Genomic DNA, 27,630 nt, shown 5'->3' with positions numbered 1-27,630 from the left:
AATTAAGCTACATCTTGATTGTCTGCTGATAACATGTGCTACTTTTAATTTCACGGTAATAGTTACATAAAATGCAGGGCTGTCGATTTTTGCACTAGTTTTTATTCTATATCTATTGGAATTATCAAGAATTCGTGTTAGACGAAATTCGAGCTTTTTATAGTCGGCCTCTGTTTGCTTTCGTAGCTGCTATTGAATGTCGGGTTATGTTTCATGTGCATTTTTGAAGAGATTAATGATAAAGAAATGTGTAAAAATAGTTTAATTACTTATTTTGATATCAAAATAACAGCAAAACATCATCAAAATATTTGTCCGGCTACTGGTTTACCTTACGGGGAAAATAACTTCTTTTTGTGACCCCATTTGAGGCCCCATGGAACCCTTATATTACGTCACAACGCGATGCTGATTACAACATCAGATGCAGGAGCTGACGTTTGTGCAGTGTGGACTTCATTTAGGTCAAATATGTTTTTAGGAAATAATGGAGCCGAAATATGAAAATGTGTCCGGAAACTGGTTCCCAATCAGTATAGATGATATTACATGAGTGTCTTTTCATATTGAATTTACGGTAAAATAATAAATTGCGAGGCTCTGCAGAGCATGTTATCAATTTTATTCAACGAGTTTAATAAATTTTATCTGGAAAGTCACAGAATGAATGTAATATTTTTTTTATCACGTTAGTTTTTCCTGCCGAAACATAAACAATTTTACCATCTGAAACTACTTTAAACAAGTCAATTCGACCAACGTCTCCTATACTTGAAACGATGCCGACATCAAAGCTTTATTACACTAGTGTATTATCAGTAGTGTATTCCCACGAGGTCTAACACGTAATAAAGTGATTTATTACTAAAGTTTTTGCTTTACTATTTACAGGATTTTCGAATACACAAATTTAGTTTCAAGTTTTGCGTCAATAAGACACAGAGCAAACAGTTTATAAATGTTCTCGTTCATCATGCTTTCCCGACAAAAGACAGTCTGCTGTTTTCACATGAATATGCCAGAAATACGGAGTTGACAGGTAAATTTACTCTCTTTCTTTTTCCAGAACAAAAGACTTTTTTTGCAATATTTTCTCATTATTGAAAGTTTTTTGGCGATACTTATTGTGTTGTAGTAAATTTGATTAGCAGGTTTTATAACTTTTGCATTTGATTTTGCAAAGTTTCACTGAAAAGCAGAATTTTTTTAATTGACTGAAAAAAATTGATTAAACAAACCAAAAGAACTGAGCATTGTCAACGTTTTTACTGAATTTTATTGAAAATATTTTAAAGCACTGTCATATTTTACATTTGATAAAAGCTTTGCGGCAGATTAGCAAGTTTAAGCAGTTTCCAGTTTGAACTGAATGTTAAGATAAACGTGTTTAGAGATTATGGAAATGTATGCAAGGCCCTTCATTGTGCTTTTGTTTACACATAGCATTTAATTTTACAGGTCGGCAGTTACTATGTGAAGTTCCAATGTTTGACAATATACATGATTGGGAGGAGGAAATCCAGCGATGTAAATGTATGAAGAATTGGAGAGTTGCAGACGTCAATATATCCTTTGAGATGTCTCAGAGGTAGGGGTTTGTCGTGCTTAAAATACCGTAGACTGAGCAATGATCAGTTTGTTTTAGTTTTGCTAATTTTAAGAAACAGAATAACACCAATTTCAAATTGTTTTGAATAATAAGCTGCAATTTATTGTGATATCATTTAATTTTGTTTGCATGACATTTCCTGGTTATGGCTAAATTTGCTATTTTGTACTGATTAAAATATGTGGATTTATGGGGATTTCTGTTGTTTTTTTTTACAAAAAAATATAAATGTTAGGTTTATTTGTTCATATGGATTAAAATTCAGGTCTTTAGGCAACAATGAAATGCAAGAAAGTAATTCCCCCATGCATACTTAGAACAGCTGACCATGAGCCAGCAATTCTTTGCAATGTAAATATCAGTCCTGGGACTTTTTAGGACGGGTCTAGATTTCAGGCTTTTAATTGCCAAAATTTTCTTATATAACTCTGTTGGAAAAAGGCTTTTCAGTCCTTGGGAAATAAATTTTCAGGCTTCTCATTTTTGACTGAATCGAAGGCCAGGAATATCTTGTATCTGTCAAGTGTGACAAAAAACCTTGCAGCTAACAGAAAATTTAACATTGCATTGAATTTGTTGTGTTTAAGCATTTTTGTCATGTTATTTAGATTTGTTATCAAACCTGAAGTTGATGCTGTAATAACTTTTAACAAATTGCAGATCCTATACATACATATTTTGTATTTTTAGCTCGCCTGTCACATAGTGACAGGGTGGGCTTTTGTGATCGCCCTTCGCCCGTCGTCAGTCCGTTCAAAATTTCCTTGTGAACACGATAGAGATCACATTTTGTATTTGATTTTAATTAAACTTGCACACAGCTTGTATGGGCATGATCTCTTGGTTCCTTTCAAAAACTGGCCAGATCCCATCATGGGTTCCAGAGTTATGGCCCCTTAAAGGGCCAGAATTTGCCATTTTTGGCTTGTGAACATGATAGAGACCACATTTTGTGATCAGCTTTAATAAAACTTGCACACAAGTTTTATTGGCATAATATCTCGGTTTCTTTCGAAAACTGGTCAGATCCCTTCATGGGTTGCAGAGTTATGGCCGCTTACAGGGCCAAAATTTGCTATTTTTGGCTTGTGAACACGATAGAGACCATATTTTGCAATCAACTTTAATCAGACTTGCACACAACTTGTATTGGCATAATATCTCAGTTCCTTTCAAAAACTGGCCAGATCCCATCATGGGTTGCAGAGTTATGGCCCTTTAAAGGGCCAAAATTTGCTATTTTGGCTTTTGCAGCCATACAGAGACTTTATTTATGGTTTGATTTGATACAAACTGCAAAATATCTTCAACAACAATAAATCTTGGATTCCATGATGATACTCTCAGATCCAATCATAAGTTCTGGAGTTACGGCCCCTGATTTATCCCTGAAAGAGCAAAAATTTGTTCATTTTTACCTTGTGAACACAATAGAAGTAACATTTTATGATTTTATTTTTATTTTGATTTTAACCACACTTACACACAACTTAAGTCACAATAAGTTCTCAGTTCCTTTCGAAAACTGGCTAGATTCCACCATGGGTTCTAGAGTTGCTGCCCCTGAAAGAGGCAAAATTTTCTATTTTGGCCCTTTCAGCAATATAGAGGTTTCATTTATGCTTTGATTTGATACAGACTTGCACAGAATGATTATCTTGATAATCTCTAGGCCTGGGTCGAAACTTGGTCATGTCGGGTCAAAAACTAGGTCATCGGGTCAAATCAAAGGAAAAGCTTGTTCACAACCTAGAGGCCACATTTATGACCCTATCTTCTTGAAACTTGGTCAGAATGTATATCTTGATGATTTCTAGGCCAAGTTTGAAACTTGGTCATATGGGGTCAGAAACTAGGTCATCAGGTCAAATATACTCTTGTACATTTGATGTGCATGAAACTTGGTCAGAATGTTTGTCTGCATGAAATATCGCATGAATTTTTATCTGGGTCATGTGGGGTCAAAAGCTAGGTCACCAGGTCAAATCAAAGAATAAACTTGTTTACACCCTAGGGGGCACATCTTCATAAAATTTGGTCAGAATGTTTGTTATGCCCTCCTTTGATGATGGAGGGGTATATTGTTTTGCAAATGTCGTCGGTATCATGAAAGTTGATAGGAAGGTTGGTCATCACCTGCAGATGACCCCTATTGATTTTGAGATCTGTATGTCAAAGGTCAAGGTCACAGTGACCCTGAACAGTTAAAACGGTTCCGGATGATAACTCAAGATTGCTTGGGCCTTGGATCGTGAAAGTTGATAGGGAGGTTGTTCATGACCAGCAGATGACCCCTATTGATTTTGAGGTCAGTAGGTCAAAGGTCAAGGTCATAGTGACCAGGAACAGTAAAACGGTTTCCAGGCGATAACTCAAGAAAGCTTGGGTTTAGGATCAGGAAAATTGATAGGGAGATTGATCATGACCAGCAGATGACCCGTGTTGATTTTGAGGTCAATAGGTCAAAGGTCAATGTCACATTGGACCAGAACAGTAGAACTTTTGTTTACAAGAAGCAAATAATTTCTGTTCCTTGTGCAATTACTGAATGCATCAAGGGGGGCATTTCGTGTTCGACAAGCTCTTGTTATCGTGAAGTCTTGGACGAATCAAATCTAGGTCATGTGGGGTCAAAAACTAGGTCACTAGGTCAAATCATAAGAAAAGCTTGTATACACTCTAGAGGCCAAGTGCTTGCTCCAATCTTCCCGAAACTTTGTCAGAATGTTTTGTTTTCATGAAATTTGGGACAAGTTCGCATCTGGGTCATGTGGGGTAAAAAACTAGGTAACTTGATCAAATCAATGAAAATGCTTCTTTACACTCAAGAGGCCACGTTTTTTGGTCCAATCTTAATGAAAATTGGTCAGAATATTTGTCTCCATGAAATCACTAGGTAAAACATGTTTACACTGTTATGGCGTGTTACACAGGTGAGCGAACTAGGGCCATCTTGGCCCTCTTGTTTCTAATTCTGCAAGCCAGCAGGCCATACCTACTCAGCTTACAATTATGAAAAGTTTTATAAGTTTGACTCCAGTTGTTGAGTTATTCAAAAACCTTATGATAAGAATTACCTCTCCACAGTGGACAATACATTGAAGTTTTTATGTGGAAAAACCTCTTCTTATAAGTTAGTAAATATAGTTTGTCAAAATGGTGACATTTTATTTTTCAGTCTACCTCAGTACTTTGTTGTACCAAGTGCCTTAATGAATGCTGATTTACAGAGGGCGGCCCCACAATTCAAGGACAGGAGAATTCCTGTAAGTGCTGATTAGTTTGAAATGTGTTTTAAGGCTGATTTCAGCTAGAATGTTAGTTATAATCTGTAAATATAGTAAAATTAATCAACAGTCCTTATTCTGTGCAGGTACCAAGTTGTTCTCAACAAGTAATTAATCATTTCTTTGCATTAATCAGAAATGGAGGGTGAATGACTTTGGATACATTGTCTTCTCTTAAATTGACAAAGAGAACATTTATCTCGCCCAGACAAAGATTGAACTCTCAGCAGGGGTGTGGAAATCCAAATATTTTTCACATGTCCACGGACATGTGAGACATGAAAATCCACATGCCCGCAGTTTAAATTCACTTGTCCGGATTTTCAACATTAAAACCTGCATTAAACTGCCAATAATTCTTTATTTCGGGCAAGTGTTTTTATGATCTACAGGTAGAAACAAAAGCAAACATAATACAGTGTATTACTGTAACTGTGACAAAAAATGCTCTCAACACTTGCCTCTATACAAGGCTGAAGTCACATCCGCGAGGCTGGGGAACATTGAACAGATTCAGTATAACAAAAACGCCATGCTGAAACACTGCCCCTGTGGAGCCAGCTGAATTCAGAAAATCAAGACTCTTGAAACGATTGTACTCGTTTTGAATCGTACTTGTGATCTCTATGTGCTTAAACTCAGTTTATATATTTAGTCTAGTTAAATTCATTTGATGAGGATTTTTATGTTTAAAGCAAGTATCTAAATGTAAGCTATTTTAATGAAAGAATGGCATTGGATATCGTTAAATATATTCTACAATTACTTGTACAGACATGGTGTTATACCCATATCAATGGTAATGGTTTAGTGAGGATGTCTGCTCAGGATGATAACAGTGATCAAACACAGCTACAGAAAAGGTAATAACACGTGATCACTTTCATTGATGTCTGGTTGTTTGTTCCATAGATTATATTTGCATTGCATATACTCAGTCATAACTATTGTTTGATCCCTATCCAGCTGGCTTATTGAAGGTCAGTGGTTCTACCTGGGTGCCTACCCATACATGAAAACAATGCCCGGAGTGGCACCTAGGATTTCCTCTGCCGTCAAAAGCTGGAAAAGTCACCATATGATCTAAATATTGGTTTAACTCTATATTCTAAAAAAACTGAACCACAAAATCTGTAACAGTGTTTTTATGGTCCCAACATATAGTTTAGTTGGATAGTATGTTTCCAATTGATAACTGAATTTCGCTTTGGCCTACAGGTATCAGACTTCATAGGATGTTTGCCTGAGGTCAGTTAATGATGTCTATTGTTTTTGGGGTCAAAAAGTCAAAAGTCAAGGTCACAGTGACCTTGAAGCTGAAACAGTTTCCTGAAACAGTTTCCATCGATTACTAAAGAACACTTTGGCCAAAAGGCGTCCAACTTAATAGGATCATTGACTGTGGTCAGTAGATGATCCCTATTGTTTTTGGGGTAAGTTGGCCAAAGTATAAAGGTCATAGTGAATCATCGGAGGCATCTTGTTTGTTGAATATCTTGTTTATATTGTTAGATTCAGATATAAGTTTAACAAATCTTACCGGTCACTCCTAAAATGGAACTTTCCAAATTTTGTAGATATCTAGATTTTTGAATTTAGAATTTTTGACATTCTGAATTTATGGGTGAAAAAGTTATTTTTTTTATAATTTTCATACAGAAAAACTGAAATACGATATCTTATTTGAAAACGATAAATTTATTTTGAATAAACAACAGTGCTTGTCTTACTGTGAAATCACTTAATTTTGTGGGGATGGAATTAGTGTTTTTGTTCAAAACTTTTTTCGTGGGGATTTGAAGTGGATGATTTCAAACTTTTAAGAGAAAATGAACAGGAATTACTTTATTTGCTGGGATTCAAGTTTATGGTTAGATGCAAACACAAAAATTAGTCCCCTATGAATAGTGAATGATAAACTTATTTTTCATAACAAATAGAGAATGTGGAATTCACATTGGGAGAATACATAAAATGGAAAATGATTCAGGTCAATATGGGTCAATAAGTATTTATGGTACTGAGAAAAACATGTTTAAACTGAGAAATCCCACATTCTACATAAAAAATTTTGTGTGAAAGGAATTTGTAGACTTGTCAGTAAAATAGTTTTTATATGTTTTTGTTTAGTCATAGTGTGACTTGTAACTGTAGATTAGAACATCCCTGCAAAGAAATATTTGCTTTGCTGTGACATTTTTCTTCTTGCTTGACAAGAGAATATTTTTTCTTTCCTTTTCCTTTTCCCAAGAAATTTTTACATGAAATCTTGTTATCCCTGTTTCATTGACTATTTTTGCATATAAGAAATATAAGAATGAAAGTAATATATAGCAGAACCATGTTTAAATATAGTTACACGTTCAGAATAGATTTTATGCCGAAAACAATACTTCACTCAAGCTGCAGCCTGATGAAATTATTCCTAAGGCTTATAACTTTTTTGTCATGTTTAAATTTATTAAAGCATGGTTCTGCTGTATATTATTTCATGATTAAGCAGTTACATTTATGTTACCTTAATTTATACATAACAAAACATTTCAGTCGTGACTCCAGGTAAGTTTAATGCAAAACTTCTTTTTCAGTTGAATATTGTCTCTCTTTATTTTACTGTGAAAACATTAAAGTCTGTGGTTTTGGGAAGAAATTGTAGTTTTATGGTTTTGACAAAATGACAATTTTATTGTTCTGGTCAGTAAGACAATTTTGGAGTTTTGTTTAAAAAAGACAGTCTTATGGAAAATGAATTCATGGCTGTCAAAATATAGAGACAAGATCCCAGTACATGAAAGCTTTCTGTGTTCTCAGAGAATTTCTATTTAGGATTGATGCAACCACAAAATCCATGAATATTACTTCTCTTCGAATAAAAAATGATTTCACAGTGTATTCTTATGCTACCCACCAGTGAAAAAAAAAATCACACTGAATGATAATTAAACTGGTGACACTGCTCAGGGACTTAGCTTGATTAGCTTTAATCTGTAGGTGGGTCTTAGGGACCTGATTTCTTGAAAAAGTTTTAGTTTTTGAAAACTGTGTGCTGGGTTTTGGATATAGTTGAATTTAGAGCTAATTTCTGGCCAGATTTTTCCAGCTTCACTTGTTTATTATCCAAGAAAAATGTATGGGCATGTGCCTAAAATGCATATTATACCAGTATATTTGATAGTATGGTGATATGAAGCAGTTTGAGGGCCCGGAATAGCTGTACTTAGATTTGATATTTAATTAACTGTAAAATAACTGTGGCAGAAATACATACAGGAATAGATTGTCAGTCATAGTATTTACCACATTAATTTATATTTGCGCACCTTCTATTAAGTCCCTTGCCTGGTGAGAGTTTTAATATCCATAAAGGATACAAAGCTGCCTGCAATGTGCAACATCAGAATTTCCAAAACAGCAACTGCGTACAACACAGTATGTCTGTTCAAACATTTTTAGCACACAATTTGTTATGATTTCAACAGGTGCTCTTTTGAATATTGAAATGTTCTTGTGGGATGTGAGAGATGGGGATTGCTAAGGACATATTTTTTTCACATATGAAATAGTACAAAATGATCTTAACTCTTCATATCCTATACAGATTTATATCAATTTTTATGCAGTTAGGTAATGAAATGTCTGAGGAACAGCTTCCTACGCTAATTATCACTTTTGGTCAGTATGTGATTGTCATCAGTCAGTCCAAAATGTCTGAGGTACTGCTGAAGTAGGGCTTCCTACACATATTAGATATTGATGGAGGAAAATATTTATTAGATACAAATGGTGGGTAGTGCTAATTCCAAGCTGCAATAAGCAGATACTGTCACTGTTTACCAGATAATAGTCAGAAAACCCTTAAAGCTTGCATGTTCACTTTATTTCTTTGTAATTGTGTTTTTGTTTGTAAACTGGATATTTCTATATATTGCCATTGAAAAGGGTCCAAGGTTATAAAATTGATTTAGGAGACCAGTCTGAAAATTCTTGCATTTGATTGACTGTTTCTGGCCACAGTCTTGAAATAGACCAATAGCAAGAATTGATTCTTAGACTGGTCTTAAGTCTCATATTATAATAAAGGGCCCAGTGTTAGTGGTCACATTTAGGGATTATGAAAACTGCATTACTGTGATCAAATTCTGTTTTCTTAGGAGTATTTGAAGCTGTGACCTTAAGGTTAGGAGCCAGATGCTCTCTCTCTCTACATTACTGCACCTCGGAATTGACTAGATTTATAAAAAAACTGCTTTAAGTTTTATTCTGTGTAACACTTACCACTGTTTTAATGTCATTCTAACTGATATGCATGATAACTGTTTTGTACTAGCTTTCATAAGTTCTGTCATTCTACTTAAACATAGTACCTCTTTAAAGGGTCATAAGGACTGTGTTTATAATGTGGCTGCCACATTTTTATGCCCTGCAAAGGTGGGCATATTGAAATTGCTCTGTCCATGCATGTGTCTGTGCATCCGTCCGTGTAAATTCTTGTACGGGCTGTAACTCTGCCATCAATAAAGGGATTTTGAAATAACATGGCTAGATGTTCACCATAATGAGACGATGTGTCATGCGCAAGACCCAGACCCCTAGCTTTAAGGTCAAGGTCACACTTGGTCAAATGTTAACAGGGTCTGTTTTGTGTCTGGTCCATAACTCTGCTATCCATGAAAAGATTTTGAAATAACTTGGCATAAATGTATATAATGTGACGATGTGTGGTGCCCCTAGATCCAAGGTCAAGTCACACTTAGAAGTCAAAGGTTAACAGGGTCTCTTTTGTGTCAGATCCATAACTCTGCCATAGATGAAGGGATTTTGAAATAACTTGGCATAAATGTTCCCCATAATGAGATGACGTGTCGTAAGCAAGATCCAGAACCCTTGCTCTAAGGTCAAGGCCACACTTAGAGGTTAAACGTTAACAGGGTCTATTTCATGTCTGGTCCATAACTCTGCCATTGATGAAAGGATTTTAAAATTACTTGGCATAAATGTTCCCTATTTTGAGTTGATGTGTCATGCGCAAGACCCAGACCCCTAGCTCCAAGGTCAAGGTCACACTTAGAAGTCAAAGGTGTTTCTTGTCTGGTCGATAACTCTGCCATTAATCAAGGGATTCGAAAATAATTTGACACAAATGTTAACCATATTGAGAAGGTGTGTCATGCTTATGACCCGGGTTTCTGGGGTCAATGTCATGAAATGATGTGTGATTTTTTTTGGGCAGACAACTGTAGATCTAGCATTATTAGGCATGCTTCGGTGACAGCTCTTGTTTATTAGCTGAATTATTTGAGAGTAAGGAGGGCTATTGCACTCACATCTGGGTTGGTGTATATTAAAGATTTTTTTATGAAGTTCAATTTCTTCTTCATTACTTCAGATATTCAGTTGAAACTACTGTACTTGCACGTAGTGAAAATGTACATAAGTGTGATGAGATGCTGAACTCTGCCCATAGCATATCTAGAGTTGTGTCCCTTTTTAACTTTGAAAATGTTTATTACAAATAAAATGAATTATACTGACAAACCTTCATAGTCAGGCTTTCTGTCATGAGAAAGACTTGTTATGAACATAAAAATATTATTTTTTGTTGTTTCCTCTTTTCATTAAATGTTATTTCAAAGATTTACACTATGTTTGAATATTTCACAAACATAGAAGAAGCTTTTATCATACAAAAGCAGTTTTTATTACCTCCCTTATGGCTGTGATTGTATAAGCTTGTACAGTAAATAAAGTAGCGTTTTTCTGACCATATAATTATTCATGTCCTTTATTTTCACAGCTGCTTAATGTGTTTTAACATGAAACTAAAAGCACTATAAACCAGTAGGGGACATGCCTGTACTTTAATACTTCCTTATTAATTAATTTCCTGCATGAGCAATTTTAACCCAATTTTAAAAACACATGACAGTACTTTTGATGTATCAATTTTTAGAAAATCATGAGACTTGCTTGTATCTGTTTGTGTTATTCCCTGTATCACATAATTGTACATGCTAGTGACATGTTTTGCTGCCAGAAATTAAAGGTAGTTAATAAGATTTTGATGAAGTAATAGATTTGGTCGAAAGTTTAACTAATGATGATTAACACTTGTTTGTGTTCACTGACTGCTTAATGCATGTTAGGATTTCACTGGAGGTATTTTTAAAATTCGATTTTTTTGTCTTGGTTGCCCAACCCAGATTGAGTTATTTTAAAGTATGTATGGATTAAATAATTGTACCTTGCCTAAGAAATCACATGAATATAAGAACTATTGTATTATATTTGTCAAATATTTACATTGACAAATATATATCTAGCTGCTTTTCAGTTTGTAAAAGTATTATTACCTCCCTTTACCTATCCTGATTGCGTACCAGGATTGGAAATATATGAAATCAGAAGCTACTCACTGTTTTTAAACCAGCCTTTTGGTTCAGATTCTTGAAATAATTCAGTATCTATCAAATACAAACGTAAAATTAGAAATTCTGTTGAAATCAAAAGTTATATTATAGTGTGATAGTAAAGGGAAGTAATCACAAAATGTTATAAAAAGTAATAAAACATATAATTTTGATAAGGATCTTGCTCTATGAAACAAATAAGTGAAAAGTTTGTTTTGTAAGTAATCAGTTGTTAGATAATGATAATAAAACATGACACTTGGTTTGTAGATATAACATTATGTTCTGAAATTACTGAATTTTTTCAATAAATATAGGACGACTTACGTACATAAATATAATTTTGTTACGTGCCTGTATGCACCATAAACTCAGAACTTTCACAAGAGATTTATTTTCACAATTTTCCCAAAATGTCTGTAACCACGAAAATAAATGTAGTTGAACCTGCTTTAGCAGCCATCTGTATCCAGCAACCCTTTGCTTATAGCAGCCAGTCAACTGACTTCCTTAACTGACTTTTTGTTCTTACTTGTTGAATTGTCTAAAGCAGTCACTTCCCCGAAGCAGTCAGATTGTGTTGTCTCCCTTGCCTGGCTACTTAAGGTATTTTTGACTGTTCTCATGAAAGCGCTGTGTTTGCTAGTAATTTCTCAAGCTGGTGATATGATGATGTAAACTCAAAAACCAACGCAGTCTTGTCAAAACATTTCTTTTTAATAAGCTGGTGATATATCTTTCATATTCTTCCTTGTGAAGTACCATATTTTACCTAGGTTCTAATTCAGCAAATTAAAGGTTTAAGTATATTCCCTAAAACACGTGAATGATATTTGTTTTCACAATATTTTGCAGGATGCTTGATGCTGTGAAGGTAGCCGGAAACCAGCGGAACTCTCCAAAGGTGATAGATATGGCAGAATGTTGCCCGTCATGCCGAGAGGTTCAGGAAAGTTTTGCAAAACTGAAGAAACTTTGTATGTCAGGTAACCATGTTCAGAAAGTCAGTTTTACATAGGGGGGGGGGGGGGGGGGGGGGGATTTAATGCAGAACTGGAATTCTGCAGATTTTTACTTTCAGTGACCACTGTCATGATCATTGAAAATAGGAGGAGACAGTTCAGTTTGTACCACTGCAAGCAATTTTCTGGCTTGTGATGGCAGAAGAAGACCCTGGTTCCCATCAGAGCATTATTTCAGTCACAAGCGGGAACCTGGATTGAATAACCAGGCTTCCATAAGTCAGCTGGATGGCTTCTTCACATGAAAGAAAAATCAACACCAAAAGTGTGGGCGGGGTTTGAACCAACAGTGATAAAGGGCCAAATGATTTGAAGTCAGTGACCTTAAAGGAGACATTTAGGGGAGAGGAGATAGGGGAGGGGAGATAGGAGAGGAGAGATAGGGGAGGGGAGATAGCGGAAGGTGGCAATGTATGTTGGAAGCTGCACACTAAGTAAACTTATACAAAATAAGTGAACATTTGGCACATTTTAAAACTGGAAAGTGTGAAGTAGTGTATTTTTTATTTAGTATTTCGCAGTTGGCAATATAATTGATAGGTTTTTATACATTTGAGACACTGAGTGAGAGAGAGTTTCTTGTTCAGGACCTTATCTGGATGACACAAAATGGATGAAGATGATCACAGAGTGCTTGTCTGTCTCGAGCAGTATTGTAAATTACTAAATATGTATAAAGTACTATATCTGATTTCAGACACAGAGCGAGAGTTTTATGTGCAAGATTTGACCTGGTATTCTAGTCTAGATGACACAAAATGGCTGCAGATGGTCTCAAAGTGCCTCTCTGCCTCACACAATGTTGCTGATTATATAGTTACTAATAAAAGAACTGTTGTGATACAAGGTATGTTTTATTTGTAGATAGAATTGTAACTGATTGTTTTGGGGTAGTCAAGTGTTACTCTCACCAGTTCATCAGACTTGAGTTTTATGCAATAAACACATTGAATGTAATTGATCTGAAAGAAATGGAAAACAACAGAATCCTTAACCCATAAACCTTTCAGTTTGGACAGTACAGTTAACTGTTAAAAGGGTAGCTTACCAAAAATATACTGACTGAATAGCAAACAGTGCAGATCATGATCAGACTGCATGGATGTGCAGGCTGATTATGATCTACACTGGTGGCAAAGGCATAATCAGTCGTGTCCAGCATGTTACGGGTTAATGGCCATTTTCTCATGAAATTACTCACTGAGAAATCATTGAAATTCTTTAAATTTTGTGGTTTTGGCAAAGGTGGCTATGTCATGTGGATATGAATTCATGGGTTCAAGTTTTGAAGATAGAATGAATGGGAATGTTATATGTTTGTTTGGATTTAATTACATGGATTGGTGCAAGTAAGAAATCCTTGAAAATTAGTCCATCAAAAATATTTATGATTTTTCAGTATCACCCATATCAATTTGTCATGCTTAATTGCTTACCATTCAGTAACTGAGCTAGCATCTTCATCCATAAGTAAGATCTCATTTGGTTTTTCGGGATATGAAGTGAGGTCTTCCTCTGAAATCTTTTATATTTTTGGAGGACTTATTTTTGTGGATTTCATGGTTTAGTCAATCCACAAAATTAAAATCCCATAACGCAAGAAAAGTTCCAATTCATTTTATGTTCCAGAGTTGAAATCTATGAAATCTTATCCTCACGAAATTGTCATTTTGGCATAAACCACAAAATTTTGTGTTGATTCAAAATTAAATGATTTTACAGTAAGTATGAAGCATACAGCTCATTGAAAATATTCTACTTTCGAAATGAGGAACAAAATCAACATTTTGTTAGTACTAGTTTCCACTTCTATTTATTTTGTTTCATTTTCATTCATTTTTAGCTCACATGTCACAAAGTGACAGTGTGAGCTTTTGTGATCGCACAGCGTCCGTCGTCCGTGCGTGTGTCCGTGCGTAAACTTTTGCTTGTGACCACTCTAGAGGTCACATTTTTCATGGGATCTTTATGAAAGTTGGTCAGAATTTTCATCTTGATGATATCTAGGTCAAGTTCGAAACTGGGTCAACTGCGGTCAAAAACTAGGTCAGTAGGTCTAAAAATAGAAAAACCTTGTGACCTCTCTAGAGGCCATATTTTTCAATGGATCTTCATGAAAGTTAGTCAGAATGTTCAACTTGATGATGTCTAGGTCAAGTTCAAAACTGGGTCACGTGCCATCAAAAAGTAGGTCAGTAGGTCAAATAATATTAAAACCTTGTGACCTCTCTAGAGGCCATATTTTTCATGGGATCTGTATAAAAGTTGGTCTGAATGTTCATCTTGATGATATCTAGGTCAAGTTCGAAACTGGGTCACGTGCCATCAAAAAGTAGGTCAGTAGGTCTAAAAATAGAAAAACCTTGTGACCTCTCTAGAGGCCATATTTTTCAATGGATCTTCATGAAAATTAGTCAGAATGTTCATTTTGATGATATCTAGGTCAAGTTCGAAACTGGGTCACGTGCGGTCCAAAACTAGGTCATTAGGTCTAAAAATAGAAAAACCTTGTGACCTCACTAGAGGCCATATTTTTCAATGGATCTTCATGAAAATTGGTCAGAATGTTCATCTTGATGATATCTAGGCCATGTTCGAAAGTTGGTCATGTGCAGTCAAAAACTAGGTCAGTAAGTCTAAAAATAGAAAAACCTGGTGACCTCCCTAGAGGCCATATTTTTCAATGGATCTTCATGAAATTGGTCAGAATGTTCATCTTGATGATATCTAGGCCATGTTTGAAAATTGGTCACGTGCAGTCAAAAACTAGGTCAGTAGGTCTAAAAATAGAAAAACCTTGTGACCTCCATAGAGGCCATATTTTTAAATGGATATACATGAAAGTTAGTCAGAATGTTCATCTTGATGATATCTAGGTCAAGTTCGAAACTGGGTCACGTGCGGTCCAAAACTAGGTCATTAGGTCTGAAAATAGAAAAACCTTGTGATCTCCCTAGAGGCCATATTTTTCAATGGATCTTCATGAAAATTGGTCAGAATGTTCATCTTGATGATATCTAGGCCATGTTCGAAAGTTGGTCATGTGAGGTCAAAAACTAGGTCAGTAAGTCTAAAAATAGAAAAACCTGGTGACCTCCCTAGAGGCCATATTTTTCAATGGATCTTCATGAAATTGGTCAGAATGTTCATCTTGATGATATCTAGGCCATGTTTGAAAATTGGTCACGTGCAGTCAAAAACTAGGTCAGTAGGTCTAAAAATAGAAAAACCTTGTGACCTCCATAGAGGCCATATTTTTAAATGGATATACATGAAAGTTAGTCAGAATGTTCATCTTGATGATATCTAGGTCAAGTTCGAAACTGGATCACGTGCTTTCAAAAACTAGGTCAGTAGGTCTAAAAATAGAAAAACCTTGTGACCTCTCTAGAGGCCATATTTTTCAATGGATCTTCATGAAAATTAGTCAGAGTGTTCACCTTGATGATATCTAGGTCAAGTTCGAAACTGGGTCACATGTCGTCAAAAAGTAGGTCAGTAGGTCTAAAAATAGAAAAACTTTGTGACCTCTCTAGAGGCCATACTTTTCATGAGATCCTCATGAAAATTAGTCAGAATGTTCACCTTGATGATATCTAGGTCAAGTTCGAAACTTGGTCATGTGCCTTTAAAAACTAGGTCCTTAGGTCAATTAATAGAAAAACCTTGTGACCTCTCTAGAGGCCGTACTTTTCATGAGATCTTCATGAAAATTGGTGAGAATGTTCACCTTGATGGTATCTAGGTCAAGTTCAAAACTAGGTCAAGTGCCTTCAAAAACTAGGTCATTAGGTCAGATAATAGAAAAACCTTGTGACCTCTCTAGAGACCATAGTTTTCAATGGATCTTCATGAAACTTGGTCAGAATTTTTATCCCAGTATCTAGGTCAAGTTCAAAACTGGGTCACATGAGCTCAAATACTAGGTCACTATGTCAAATAATAGAAAAAAACGACGTCATACTCAGTTCAAAACTGGGTCATGTGGGGACAGGTGAGCGATTCAGGACCATCATGGTCCTCTTGTTTACCTTTTGTAAATTTTCAAATGTGAAAGTTGCTTTCTTTTTCAGAGCAAAGTGGCTGTGATCTGTCGTGTTTAGTTTCAAGTGTTGTGCAGATTTTGTTAGATCCATACTACCGTACGCAGCTAGGTTTTGAAGCTCTCATACAGAAAGAATGGGTACGGATGGGGCATCCATTTCAGAGAAATCTTGGTCTTGTAGGACAGAATGAGTCTGAACTGGAGCAGGTCAGTTAAAAAGAATTTATATTTCGCTAGTTTGTACTTTATGGTACATTTAATTATATATGCACTTTTGAATCATTTGAAATGAACAAAATTTATTTTGTGAAATCATTAATTTTTTTGGGAACGAAGTTCAATCCAAATGAAGCAGTAAAATTGCTATTCAAAGGTCAAAATCTACAAAATATTCACATGAAATAGCTGCTTTGGCCAAAACCACAAAATCTTATGCTTACAACATTATGATTTCACAGCAGTAAAATTGCACCACAAACTTGAGTTGTATTGTGATGGACCCCTTAGAAAAGCCTTTTTAAGATACTTGAAAACAGATGTTTTTCGAAGTCCATTAGCAACCTATTTAAAGGGAGGTAATTTGAAATTAAAACGTTAGCTTTTTAGGTCAAATTTCTAAGTTAACTATTACAAAAAACACCAGATACAAGGAGAGTAATAGGGTCAAAATATTTTACTCCACTTGCTGCACATTTGGAATCTTAAAAGAAACACACCTCCAGATTTGTGTCATTATGTCTCCCACACCACTGATTTACTCCTGCCTGTGTGTGTGTCAGTCTGTCATGAATCATGTCCGTGCTCTATTAAGTCAAACAGTTCTCATCCGATCTTCACCAAACTTGAACAAAATGTGTTTGCCAATAAGTCCTCGGGCAAATTCGATAACTAGCCAAATCGGCCCAGGCACTTGGAATTATGGCCCTTGAATTACCGAAAATACTGATGCCAGTGATACAGGTCTTGGTGCATGGTTGACTCAGATACATAATTGGAGAAGAAATGCCAATCTGGATGATTAGGCAGTTGTGGAAGACATGATCTTTTCTCAAAAGCAGCTCTAGTTCCTTTTGAAATTAAGGAAATACTTTAATGTTTGAGGTAATATTGAAATATAGTGTATGAACAAGTTGATTCAGTGAGTTCTTGGTTATATTTCTAGATAAAAATATATGCTTTGTCTGTATATTCTCTAGAAATGTATTGAACATCACCTAGTATGAACTTGATGTAAAATTTATTGTAAGAAACAGATCAGCACCAACATGGTATTAGCTGTAATTTGACAATTTATTTTTATGGATGTTTTGGCTAATTGTGACATGCTGCCTGATTAAAAATGTTTGAGTTTGTGAGATGTATGTAGAGATATTGACCTTTATTTAAGATGATGGTTTTATTTATTTATTTATTTATTCAATATTTATTTTTATGGCAGGTTCCTATTTTTCTGTTGTATTTGGATTGTGTTTGGCAATTGCTGCAACAGTTCCCGTCCAGTTTTGAGTTCACCGAGACATATTTAACGACAGTTTGGGACACGGCTCATGTCGGAATCTTCGAAACATTCCTGTTTAACAATGACCATCAAAAAGTAGCATTCCTGAAAGGAGCAGGGAAGAACATTCGTCAGTTCAGATTGCCATCTGCTTGGAAATGGGACATGCAGTTCCGTGCTGAAGATTTATCGTTTTTTAAGAATCCATTATATGTAATCACGCATGATGAGGAATTGTCTGAATCGTTGACGGAATTACGACAAATGTCAGTTTTAGGGAGATGTTCTCAAAGATCTAGGCACAATACATTGACTGGACCGCCAAAGGTTAATGGCTCATCAAAAAGCAGTACAGTTCAAAATGGTATCGACCAGTACAATGTTTTAACTCCACTTTTTTCAGCTGCATCACTTCACCTCTGGACGCAATGTTTCTTGCGGTGGCAAATGCCGGCACAAATCTTTAGTGGTGGCACACCATCGTTATATCTGCAACAGTGTCACATGGTGGAGGAGATAATTCAGTTACAACACAAAGCAAATCAACTTCAGCTGAAAAACACGTCTGCAGGAATGTTTCGCCCGCGAAGTGACCTCATTTTTGGACATGATCCCGATACCCCAAATATAACTGAACTGTTAAACTCCACAGTCCTAACATCATCATTCCCATTTACCCCGGGAACGTCGAGCAAGGATCAACAGAGATTCACCTTCACGCCCACAATTAGTACGTATATGAGAAACACGTCTTTAGACTTTGACCGATTCCTTGACGCTGATGACTAACTTAATTATAGATAGGAATGATATTCAAGAATAAGTGATCAACAAGACATGTTACAGAAAATTAAATAGTGTTCGATGATACTTTGATATGATTATGTAAATGTAAGTATGAAATACCATATCAACTGTTATAGAAAAATGAGAAATCCATCTGTTGTTTTAAATGGGCAAACTTCCATAGTTTCATTAGAAAGTACATTCCGAGGGCTGAGCGCAAGACTGTTGTAACTGTATATAAATATAAAACAAGCTAGAATAGTTCCGTGTTCACTCCTCGATTCATATGTAGGCATATTTCAATATAAAGGAAAACAAATGTGACCCTGTGAGTTATTTTTTGTATACTGTGAATTCAATATTTGTTGAGCTCATATTTTCATGGATTTTTGGTCAATTCAAGAAACTATTTGAAAATTCCAATGAAGAAGTAAAATTTCCATTTATATCTTGGTTCAGAAGTTTTAATTCACACATTTATATCCCCATGGAGTAACCAAAACCTCTAGGTTATATGCCCATAAAAAGTGATTTCACAGACTCGCAGTATTTACAAAAACAATTCTTTTAGTCTCTAATCTATATAGAAAAGCCCTTTATGGTCTTAATCTTGGAGTAAGGGCTAGGATCAGTAATAAAAAGAATGTAACTACTCTTTAACAACGTAATAAAAAATGTCTGGTTGAATATTTTTATTTATTCAAAAATCGATACATCATGTTGTCTATTGTCTGATTTACAATAGTTCAAAGTTGAGGTGGGCAGTAGTTGAACCGTGAGAGTGTTAGCCTGAGTGGTTATATATCCAAGCATCTCAACTATGAACTGTAGTATATCAAATGATTAACAACGTCAAGACATTATTTATTTTCATTTTAACATCCTCATTAAAATATGATGATAAATGTCTTTGGTATGACGCGGCCAGGGATCGAACCCACGACCTCCTGCACTCGAAGCAGGCACCCTACCACTAGGCTACCGAGGCGCTGTTTATACAGTGCTTGCCTTCATTCATTGATTAACTTATTAAAAAAATGCTTCCCTTCATTCACTCAGTGATGAAAAAATTAACCATGTTAGAATGATGATTTTCTATATTTTACAGACATTGCTGCCAGTTTCATTTAGTAACATTTGTTTGGAGGCAGTCCCTTCTCATTTATCAAATAAAATTAGATTTTGTTATTTTGAACGGGCTTATTATAGAAAGGAGTTTGTTTAAATGGTCGCATTGAAAGGTTAAAAACATTTTAAGAAATCCTGGAAAATTAAATCTTTAACAATCTGCAATATGAGACAAGTGTGTTCATACTTAATTGGTGAATGTATACAGAGTTGTCCATTGTAAGCTTTGTTGCTTTTCACTGTGGTGTGTGATACAACCAGTTTATGTCGACTAGGATTTTCTTAATTATGTATGTTGTTGCTGTTAAGGTATCCAATCCACAAATAAGGTATATTTCTATGCCTGGTGACCCCATGTTTTTTTTTTGTTTATTTATTTATTTTGTTGGGTTTAACGTCGCACCGACACAATTTTAGGTCATATGGCAACTTTCCAGCTTTAATGGTGGAGGAAGACCCCAGGTGCCCCTCCGTGCACTATTTCATCACGAGCGGGCACGTGGGTAGAACCACCGACCTTCCGTAAGCCAGCTGGATGGCTTCCTCACGTGAAGAATTCTACGCCCCAAATGAGGTTTCAAACCCACATCGATGAGGGGCAAATGGTTTGAAGTCAACGGAGGCCCCATGTTTTTTTTTTTTGGTATCGTTAGAAAGAATTGTGTCTGCTGAACAAGAATTAGTAAATAAGATGACCATAATAATATGTACAGATCACTACTACTGTTTTTTGACTGCCAAAATAATAAATCTGACACTGTAATAACTGGGTTTCTGTTGAAGTATCATTGAAAACTATAAAGTAAAAAAGTAAATATTATATAAAATATTTTTGTCATGTAATTTATATTTTCTTTTTTAGTAAACAATACACTTTTAAATGATACCAAAATTATTTGAGCCTACCAGGCATCAATATTTGATATATTTTTTATAGAACTTTCATATTTGGGGACTGGATACCTTAAAAAGAAATTTTAAGTCAGTTGTTTTTTGGGGCGTCTATAAGTGTGATGATCCTATTGGTGATATTTTGTTATTGTCTAAATCTGTTGCATTTTTGTTATTTTTTGAACGAGGCTGCTAACCCAAAATATCTAAGCATGTCCTTTTAAAATTATGGATTTGTATCTTGTCACATTTATATGAAATCTTGAGCAGACAAATCAAGTTTACATTAAAACTGAAGCAGGTAATTGCAGGTAACCTGTTCTGTTTTAAACTGGATTATTTAAATTAAATTAGTTCTGTGCTCTCCTGAGCTGAATTCTTTTTTGAATTAAGTAAAATGTATAGTTATTTTTGGAAAGCAGTTTCATTTGTTATATGCCAGTGTATTTAAGGTTTTGTGAAGTTGTTCATTTAATTAGGTTACTTGAAACAAAATTCTGAGGTGCTTTAATATTGAATTATGCTGTCAGAATGTTGATACTTCCTGTAAGCCTCTGACATTGTTAATTGGTGTATTTTTAGCTTGTCTGATTTTTTTTTAAAAATCTATGAGGTATAGTAGTCACATGATCATTGGTGTCGGCCTTCGTTAAAATATTTGGTTTGGTCCACTTTTTCTCAAAAACTATAAGAGCTAAAGCTTTGAAACTTTGCACACTCTTTTATCATCATTAGATGACTATGTAGGCTAAGAACCATAACTCTTGTACGCATTTTGTAAGAATTATGGCCCTTTTTTTACTTAGAAAATCAGTTTTCTTTGTTGTTTTTTGTTTAAGTTCACTTTCCTTGAATACTTACTGTAGATTTGAGTAAGAAGGCTAAAAACTATAACTTTTTTCTTACATATTATCCAGTACTTGCAGATGAGCGATGGCACCAGCAGGCGGTGCTTTTGTTTTAACAAATTTATTAATCAAGTATAAACCGGTTATTTAAGTTCTATTGGAAAAATGAAATTTAATTAAAGGCAAGATCACTTGAACAGTTTTGTATATGTGATTGTAAGTGAAATTTGTTTAAAAGTTTATATTGTAAGAGTGAATACTTATGTTGAGTCAATGGGAAAAAGAAATCTGGTATTAAACTTTTAATGATTTTATATACAGCTGCAATGATACTGATATTCAGACAACAAATGAGCTGCGCCATGAGAAAACCAACATAGTGCGTTTGCGACCAGCATGGATCCAGACCAGCCTGCGCATCTGTGCAGTCTGGTCAGGATCCATGCTGTTCGTTAACAGTTTCTCTAATTGCGATAGGCTTTGAAAGTGAACAGCATGGATCCTGACCAGACTGCGCGGATGCGCAGGCTGGTCTGGATCCATGCTGGTCGCAAACGCACTATGTTGGTTTTCTCATGGCACAGCTCAAATGAGATGTTGTATAAGTGATTTTTATTATATACCAGTGAATTTTCTGTCTGATGTCATGGGAATGAAATAAAGCTGTTACATAGTTTTGGTAATACCACTAGTGTAATATGGCTTTGACGTTGATGTCGTTTAAGTATAGGAAACTTTGGTTGAATTGACTTGGTTTCAGCAGGAAACACTTACATGTGATAAAAAGAATGATATATCTGTGTCTTTCCACATTGAATTTATTAAACTTGTTGAATGAAATTGATAAAATGCTCAGCAGAGCCTCCTATTTTATTTTTTTATTGAACTGCATTCAACTCACGTAGGATACTGCAAAATATTCAATGGTGCGTTTACTTGCATTAGTCATGACATTAGAGATGATGTCAAAATGATGTACTGGTAATTATGGTATCACAACATTTTATGCATCAAAAAGTTTCAAACTAGTTTAACATTTCGTTTAGTCAGTTTTAGCTGAGATTACACTAGAAACAGATAGAGGTATATAATAAAAGGATCACTAAACTAGTCCCTTGATGGGTAATGATGCATTCTACCCTCGTGGATCTTTGCCAGGTCTGATAACACTTTGTGCAAGTACCTCGTGATATCCAGGCCTGGTGAATTCCATCCGAGACAAATACAACATTTCAGATCAAAGAACTGTTATAATAAACCTATTAAAATCCAAACATACCTGGTATTCGTTGAACATTCCATATTTGTTTAGTTGGACTTTCACGTACATTACTATGAGGTAACATTTTCTTTCATAACAGTAAACCTTTGTTTATTCAAGCAGCTTACCTGTTTAAACCAGTCAGCTTGTACTTAACCTTTAGCCTGCTAAATTTCTAAAATGGACTGGTCTATCATTCAATTTGAGCAGTACCATTTATCATTCAAAGGGGTGTTCACTGAAAATTTACTGACTGAATAGCGAACAGCGCAGACCATGATCAGCCTGCACGGATGTGATTTTGGTCTGCACTGGTCGCAAAGGCATAATCATTTGCCGCCAGCAGGCTAAAGGTTAACAGCCAATCTTATCCCGGCAGCTAACCGGAGTAGTTCATTGTTTTATCCAAATGCTGCACTTTTATGTTATTTGTTTTTGCTGAAGAACAAAAAGAATTTGTTGTATAACGTAATGTATTAAATAAGCAGTTTCTAGTATCTTATCCAGTTAATTAAAAATGGCGAAGGAGATTAAATAAAAATATACAAATTCATTTGGTGTTATCATTTATAATCACTTGCAGTACTAATATTTCTCATTATGTGTTTAAGGTGTCTCAATTTATAGAAAGGTTGTGTTTCATTTGTTAGGTATAGTGCTAGTTTCCAACAGTATATGAGTTGTGTATGGTGATTAACCATATTTTAGTTAGTGTGGTTGTCAGTTAAACATATTTCAGTTATATGAGGTTGTCAGTTAACCGTGTTTCAGTTATATGAGGTTGTCAGTTAACCGTGTTTCAGTTATATGAGGTTGTCAGTTTACCGTATTTCATTTATATAAGGTTGTCAGTTAACCGTATTTCAGTTAAATGAGATTCTCAATAAACTGTACTAAGTTATGTGATGTTGTCAGTTAATTATATTTCAGTTGTGTATGGTTGTCAGTTAATCACATTTCAGTTATGTTTGGTTGTGAGTTAACCATATTTCAGTTAAGTATGGTTGTCAGTTAACCACATTTCAATTATGTTTGGTTGTCAGTTATCCAAATTTTTGTAGTGTGGTTGTCAGTTAACCATATTTCAGTTATGTGTGGTTGTCAGTTAACCATATTTCTGTTGTTATGTGTGGTTGTCAGTTAACCACATTTCAGTTATGTTTGGTTGTTAGTTAATCATATTTCAGTTAAGTATGGTTGTCATATTTCTGTTGTTATGTGTGGTTGTCAGTTAACCACATTTCAGTTATGTTTGGTTGTTAGTTAATCATATTTCAGTTAAGTATGGTTGTCAGTAAACCACATTTCAATTATGTGTGGTTGTCAGTTAACCGTATTTCAGTTATGTGTGGTTGTCTGTTAATTATATTTCATTTGTTTTTGGTTGTCAGTTAACCATATTTTAGTTAAGTATGGTTGTCAGTTAACCACACTTTCAATTATGTTTGGTTGTCAGTTATCCAAATTTTTGTTAGTGTGGTTGTCAGTTAACCATATTTCAGTTATGTGTGGTTGTCAGTTAACCATATTTCAGTTGTTATGTTTGGTTGTCAGTTAATCACATTTCATTTATGTTTGGTTGTTAGTTGATCATATTTCAGTTAAGTATGGTTGTCAGTAAACCACATTTCAATTATGTGTGGTTGTCAGTTTACCATATTTCAGTTATATGAGGTTGTTAGTTAACCATATTTCAGTTATATGAGGTTGTCAGTTAACCGTATTTCAGTTGTGTGGTTGTCAGTTAATTATATTTCATTTGTTTGTGGTTGTCAGTTAACCATATTTCAGTTAAGTATGGTTGTCAGTTAACCATGTTTCAGCTGTGTGTCGTTGTCAGTTAACCATATTTCAGTTATGTGTGGTTTTCAGGTAACCCTGTTTCAGTTATGTGTGGTTGTCAGTTAACCATTGTTTAGTTATATGTGCTTGTCAGTTAACTAGACTAGCTCCTAGGCTATGAAATATTAAATTTTTATACGCCCGTCTCTGAAAGAGCAGGGCATATTATGTGAACACCCATGGCGGCGGGTGGTTGGCGTCCAAAGCATGTCCTCTCTCTAAGTCGAACAGTTTTCATATGATTTTCACCAAACTTGCTGGCAAAGTTTATGGGCATAATATCTGGGCCAAGTTCGATAACCAACCAAATCGCCCCAGGCACTCTTGGATGACGGGCGTATTTTGTGACAGTCTGGCACTCTTTGAATGTAGCCAGTCTATATCCTTTGTCCAGTATCATATATTACAATCAGTTCTTCGAGAAAATCTTAAAAATAGACTGGCATTTGTCACTATTACATAGAATAAAAGAAAAATTACAATGTTTAAATTTTGTGAATAGCTTTTTATTATCAGTCTCGTGGTTAGTCCATCAGTTAACCATATTTCAGTTAGTGTGGTTGTCAGTTAACCATATTTCAGTTAGTGTGGTTGTCGGTTAACCATATTTCAGTTATGTTTGGTTGTCAGTTAACCATATTTCAGCTGATTTTAGACCACACTTTGTTTCTACCTGTTAGACAGTTATTTATCTTTGTTTTTAAAACTATGCTGAAAAATATTGACTGAATAAGTTTGCAGATGAAGTTGTGAAAATACATTAAATCAAGGAGGGCCTAAATTGTCCACCTGTCATCTTGTAATATAGCTGCATACTCCTACTGATTTTCAAGAAGTTCGTGCGGGAGAACAAAGTAGGTGGGTCTTTTAAGTTTATCGGTTTTCCATTTGATACGACGTCGGCAGATTGACCTTGCGTACCCGCAGATATGTTCAGTTCATTTACGGCAGAAAAATCATTGCATAAACATGGTCAACTTAAAAAATCTATTCTCCCGCAAAAAAAAAAAAAAAAAAATCAAGAAAATGCTGCAAAATTTGCATTTTCTTATAAAAAAGGTCACATGATTGAATTAAAACTTTGTAAGTCAACAGTCATACAATGACACTATTTTCTTTTCATGCGTATATCGTCATGGCTTTCAACTGTTCGGAACTTTACAAAAAATCCTGATACGGAAATGAAATATTTGCTGCATTACATATTCTTTAAAGTTACCAATATATAAACTGTTTTGATTCCAACTCGGCCATTTGAGGTTCAAGAAAAAAAGTTCTACCCTGTCTATGCCATATTGTGATGTTAGTTAGATAGATGAAATTGTACGGTTTTTATAATTTTCGTGAAATATTTCATTATAATGCACAAACCATTCAGTCTTGAAATTTTGCGAAATGGCATAGAAGCAATTGTGTGTAAGTGATTAGAGAATCTTATCAAAATAAATGATCTTTTTGGATAAAAAACTGCGACACTTCAGATCCTGAAAACATTTATTTTTATACAAAGAAAACATTTATTTTTATACAAATAATATTAATCGATTCTCATCAATAAAATATCATGAAATGTTTATCAAAGTTTAAAGTAGAGACGCGTCAATAAGTCCAGGGGCGAACCTTATATTGGGGTCGCGTATTTTGAGATTACACCATCTTTCGCACTTTTACGATCTTGATCGATCACAAATCTACGGTGGCACAGACGTAACATAGATGTTTTTGATACTAATACGTGCGCCCGTTTTATGCTGCGTTTACACTTAGCCACGATGCCACGATATCCACCATTTAAAAAAAGCGCGCAGCTCCACGATTTATTGCATGAATTTTGTATTACTACGCTTTCCTACGCTCTAAGTACGTTTTGTTACTACCTGTAGCATTTTGTTACGAAACCAACACAATTATAGTCAAGATCTGCCACGATTTTCATCACGTTCTCTCAAGTTCTCTTACGATTTCCCCGATATGTTTCACGTTTTGTCACGTTCTGTTTAGATCCCTCACGTTATCAAGTTCTGTTAAGCTCTCCTACCATTCATGGCCACGATTTGATCAAGATTGTCACGTTTTGAGCACGATTGTAGTATAAATAGGAGGCATGGGTCATCCTGTCATTCTCTCCAGATATTCCAAAGAGGAACGAGCTATGCATCCTTATCATTCTCCACGATTTGATCAAGATTGTCACGTTTTGAGCACGATTGTAGTATAAATAGGAGGCATGGGTCATCCTCGCATTCTCTCCAGATATTCCAAAGAGGAACGAGCTATGCATCCTCTCATTCTCTCCAGATATTCCAAAGAGGAACGAGCTATGCATCCAAGAGATGAAGAAGATGCTGAATTGGCAATTTTCATGTATGTCTATATAGTTCCGACCACAAGGAACGGAATATGATAAGATAGCAGAGAGAGGAAGGAGAAGAAGAAGGCCTAGGACCTGCTGGGTAAGATCACGTTTAAGTGTAATTGGGACAATACTCTCAACAGAGAACTCATGCGTGAAGATGTGGCCCTAGGTCAGCTATATAAGGATGCCTTCAGATCTATTTGATGAGATCCTGGAAAGAATAGCACCACGCATAGAGAGGCAAAGTACTTGACGAAAACCCCTATCACCTGGAATGAAGCTGGTCCTCAACAATAAAGTTAATCAAGATCCCCTACGATGGAGCATCAAGGTCTGATGCGCTACGTTAAGGTCTGTTAAGCTGTACTACGCTCTACTACGATTTCCACGTTCTATCACGCTCTCTCAAAATTTAACGATAAGTCGGGATAATCGTGGAAAAAGTTTTGACTGCCATACGGTCATGATTCCACCAAGTCCCCTCAAGATCACCACGATTCGATCCCACGATCCCCATACTCATCACGCTTCTCTCAAATCGTGGACATCGTGTACATCGTGGCTAAGTGTAAACGCAGCATTAGTATAAGAAACATCAATGCAAATTCTAGTACATGCGCACGTAATAGTAGAAGAAACACCTGCGCACA

The 27,630-nt window shown here is 35.4% G+C and overlaps 1 protein-coding gene across 8 annotated transcripts in view; it reads left to right on the top strand.

Moving 5' to 3' along the window:
• Positions 1-23,335, top strand: part of LOC123523137 (myotubularin-related protein 10-B-like) — a 47,164-nt gene extending 23,829 nt beyond the window's left edge. For 7 of the 8 annotated variants that reach the window (XM_053549291.1, XM_053549293.1, XM_053549292.1 and 4 more), the window contains 9 exons: positions 892-1,039; positions 1,459-1,588; positions 4,788-4,875; positions 5,671-5,759; positions 7,444-7,455; positions 12,159-12,289; positions 13,023-13,172; positions 16,399-16,577; positions 17,809-23,335. In XM_053549291.1, the coding sequence (XP_053405266.1) occupies positions 892-1,039; positions 1,459-1,588; positions 4,788-4,875; positions 5,671-5,759; positions 7,444-7,455; positions 12,159-12,289; positions 13,023-13,172; positions 16,399-16,577; positions 17,809-18,657 (1,776 nt within the window). In that variant the 3' untranslated portion in view covers positions 18,658-23,335. The remainder of the gene's footprint in view (positions 1-891; positions 1,040-1,458; positions 1,589-4,787; positions 4,876-5,670; positions 5,760-7,443; positions 7,456-12,158; positions 12,290-13,022; positions 13,173-16,398; positions 16,578-17,808) is intronic. The other variant, XM_053549290.1, reaches the window with a different exon arrangement.
• Positions 23,336-27,630: the final 4,295 nt, after the last annotated feature.

The sequence above is a fragment of the Mercenaria mercenaria genome, chromosome 8 (genome assembly GCF_021730395.1).
Source record: "Mercenaria mercenaria strain notata chromosome 8, MADL_Memer_1, whole genome shotgun sequence".
Taxonomy (NCBI): domain Eukaryota; kingdom Metazoa; phylum Mollusca; class Bivalvia; order Venerida; family Veneridae; genus Mercenaria; species Mercenaria mercenaria.
Note: the sequence above shows the minus strand (reverse complement) of the source record. Positions and strands in the feature narration are given on the sequence as shown.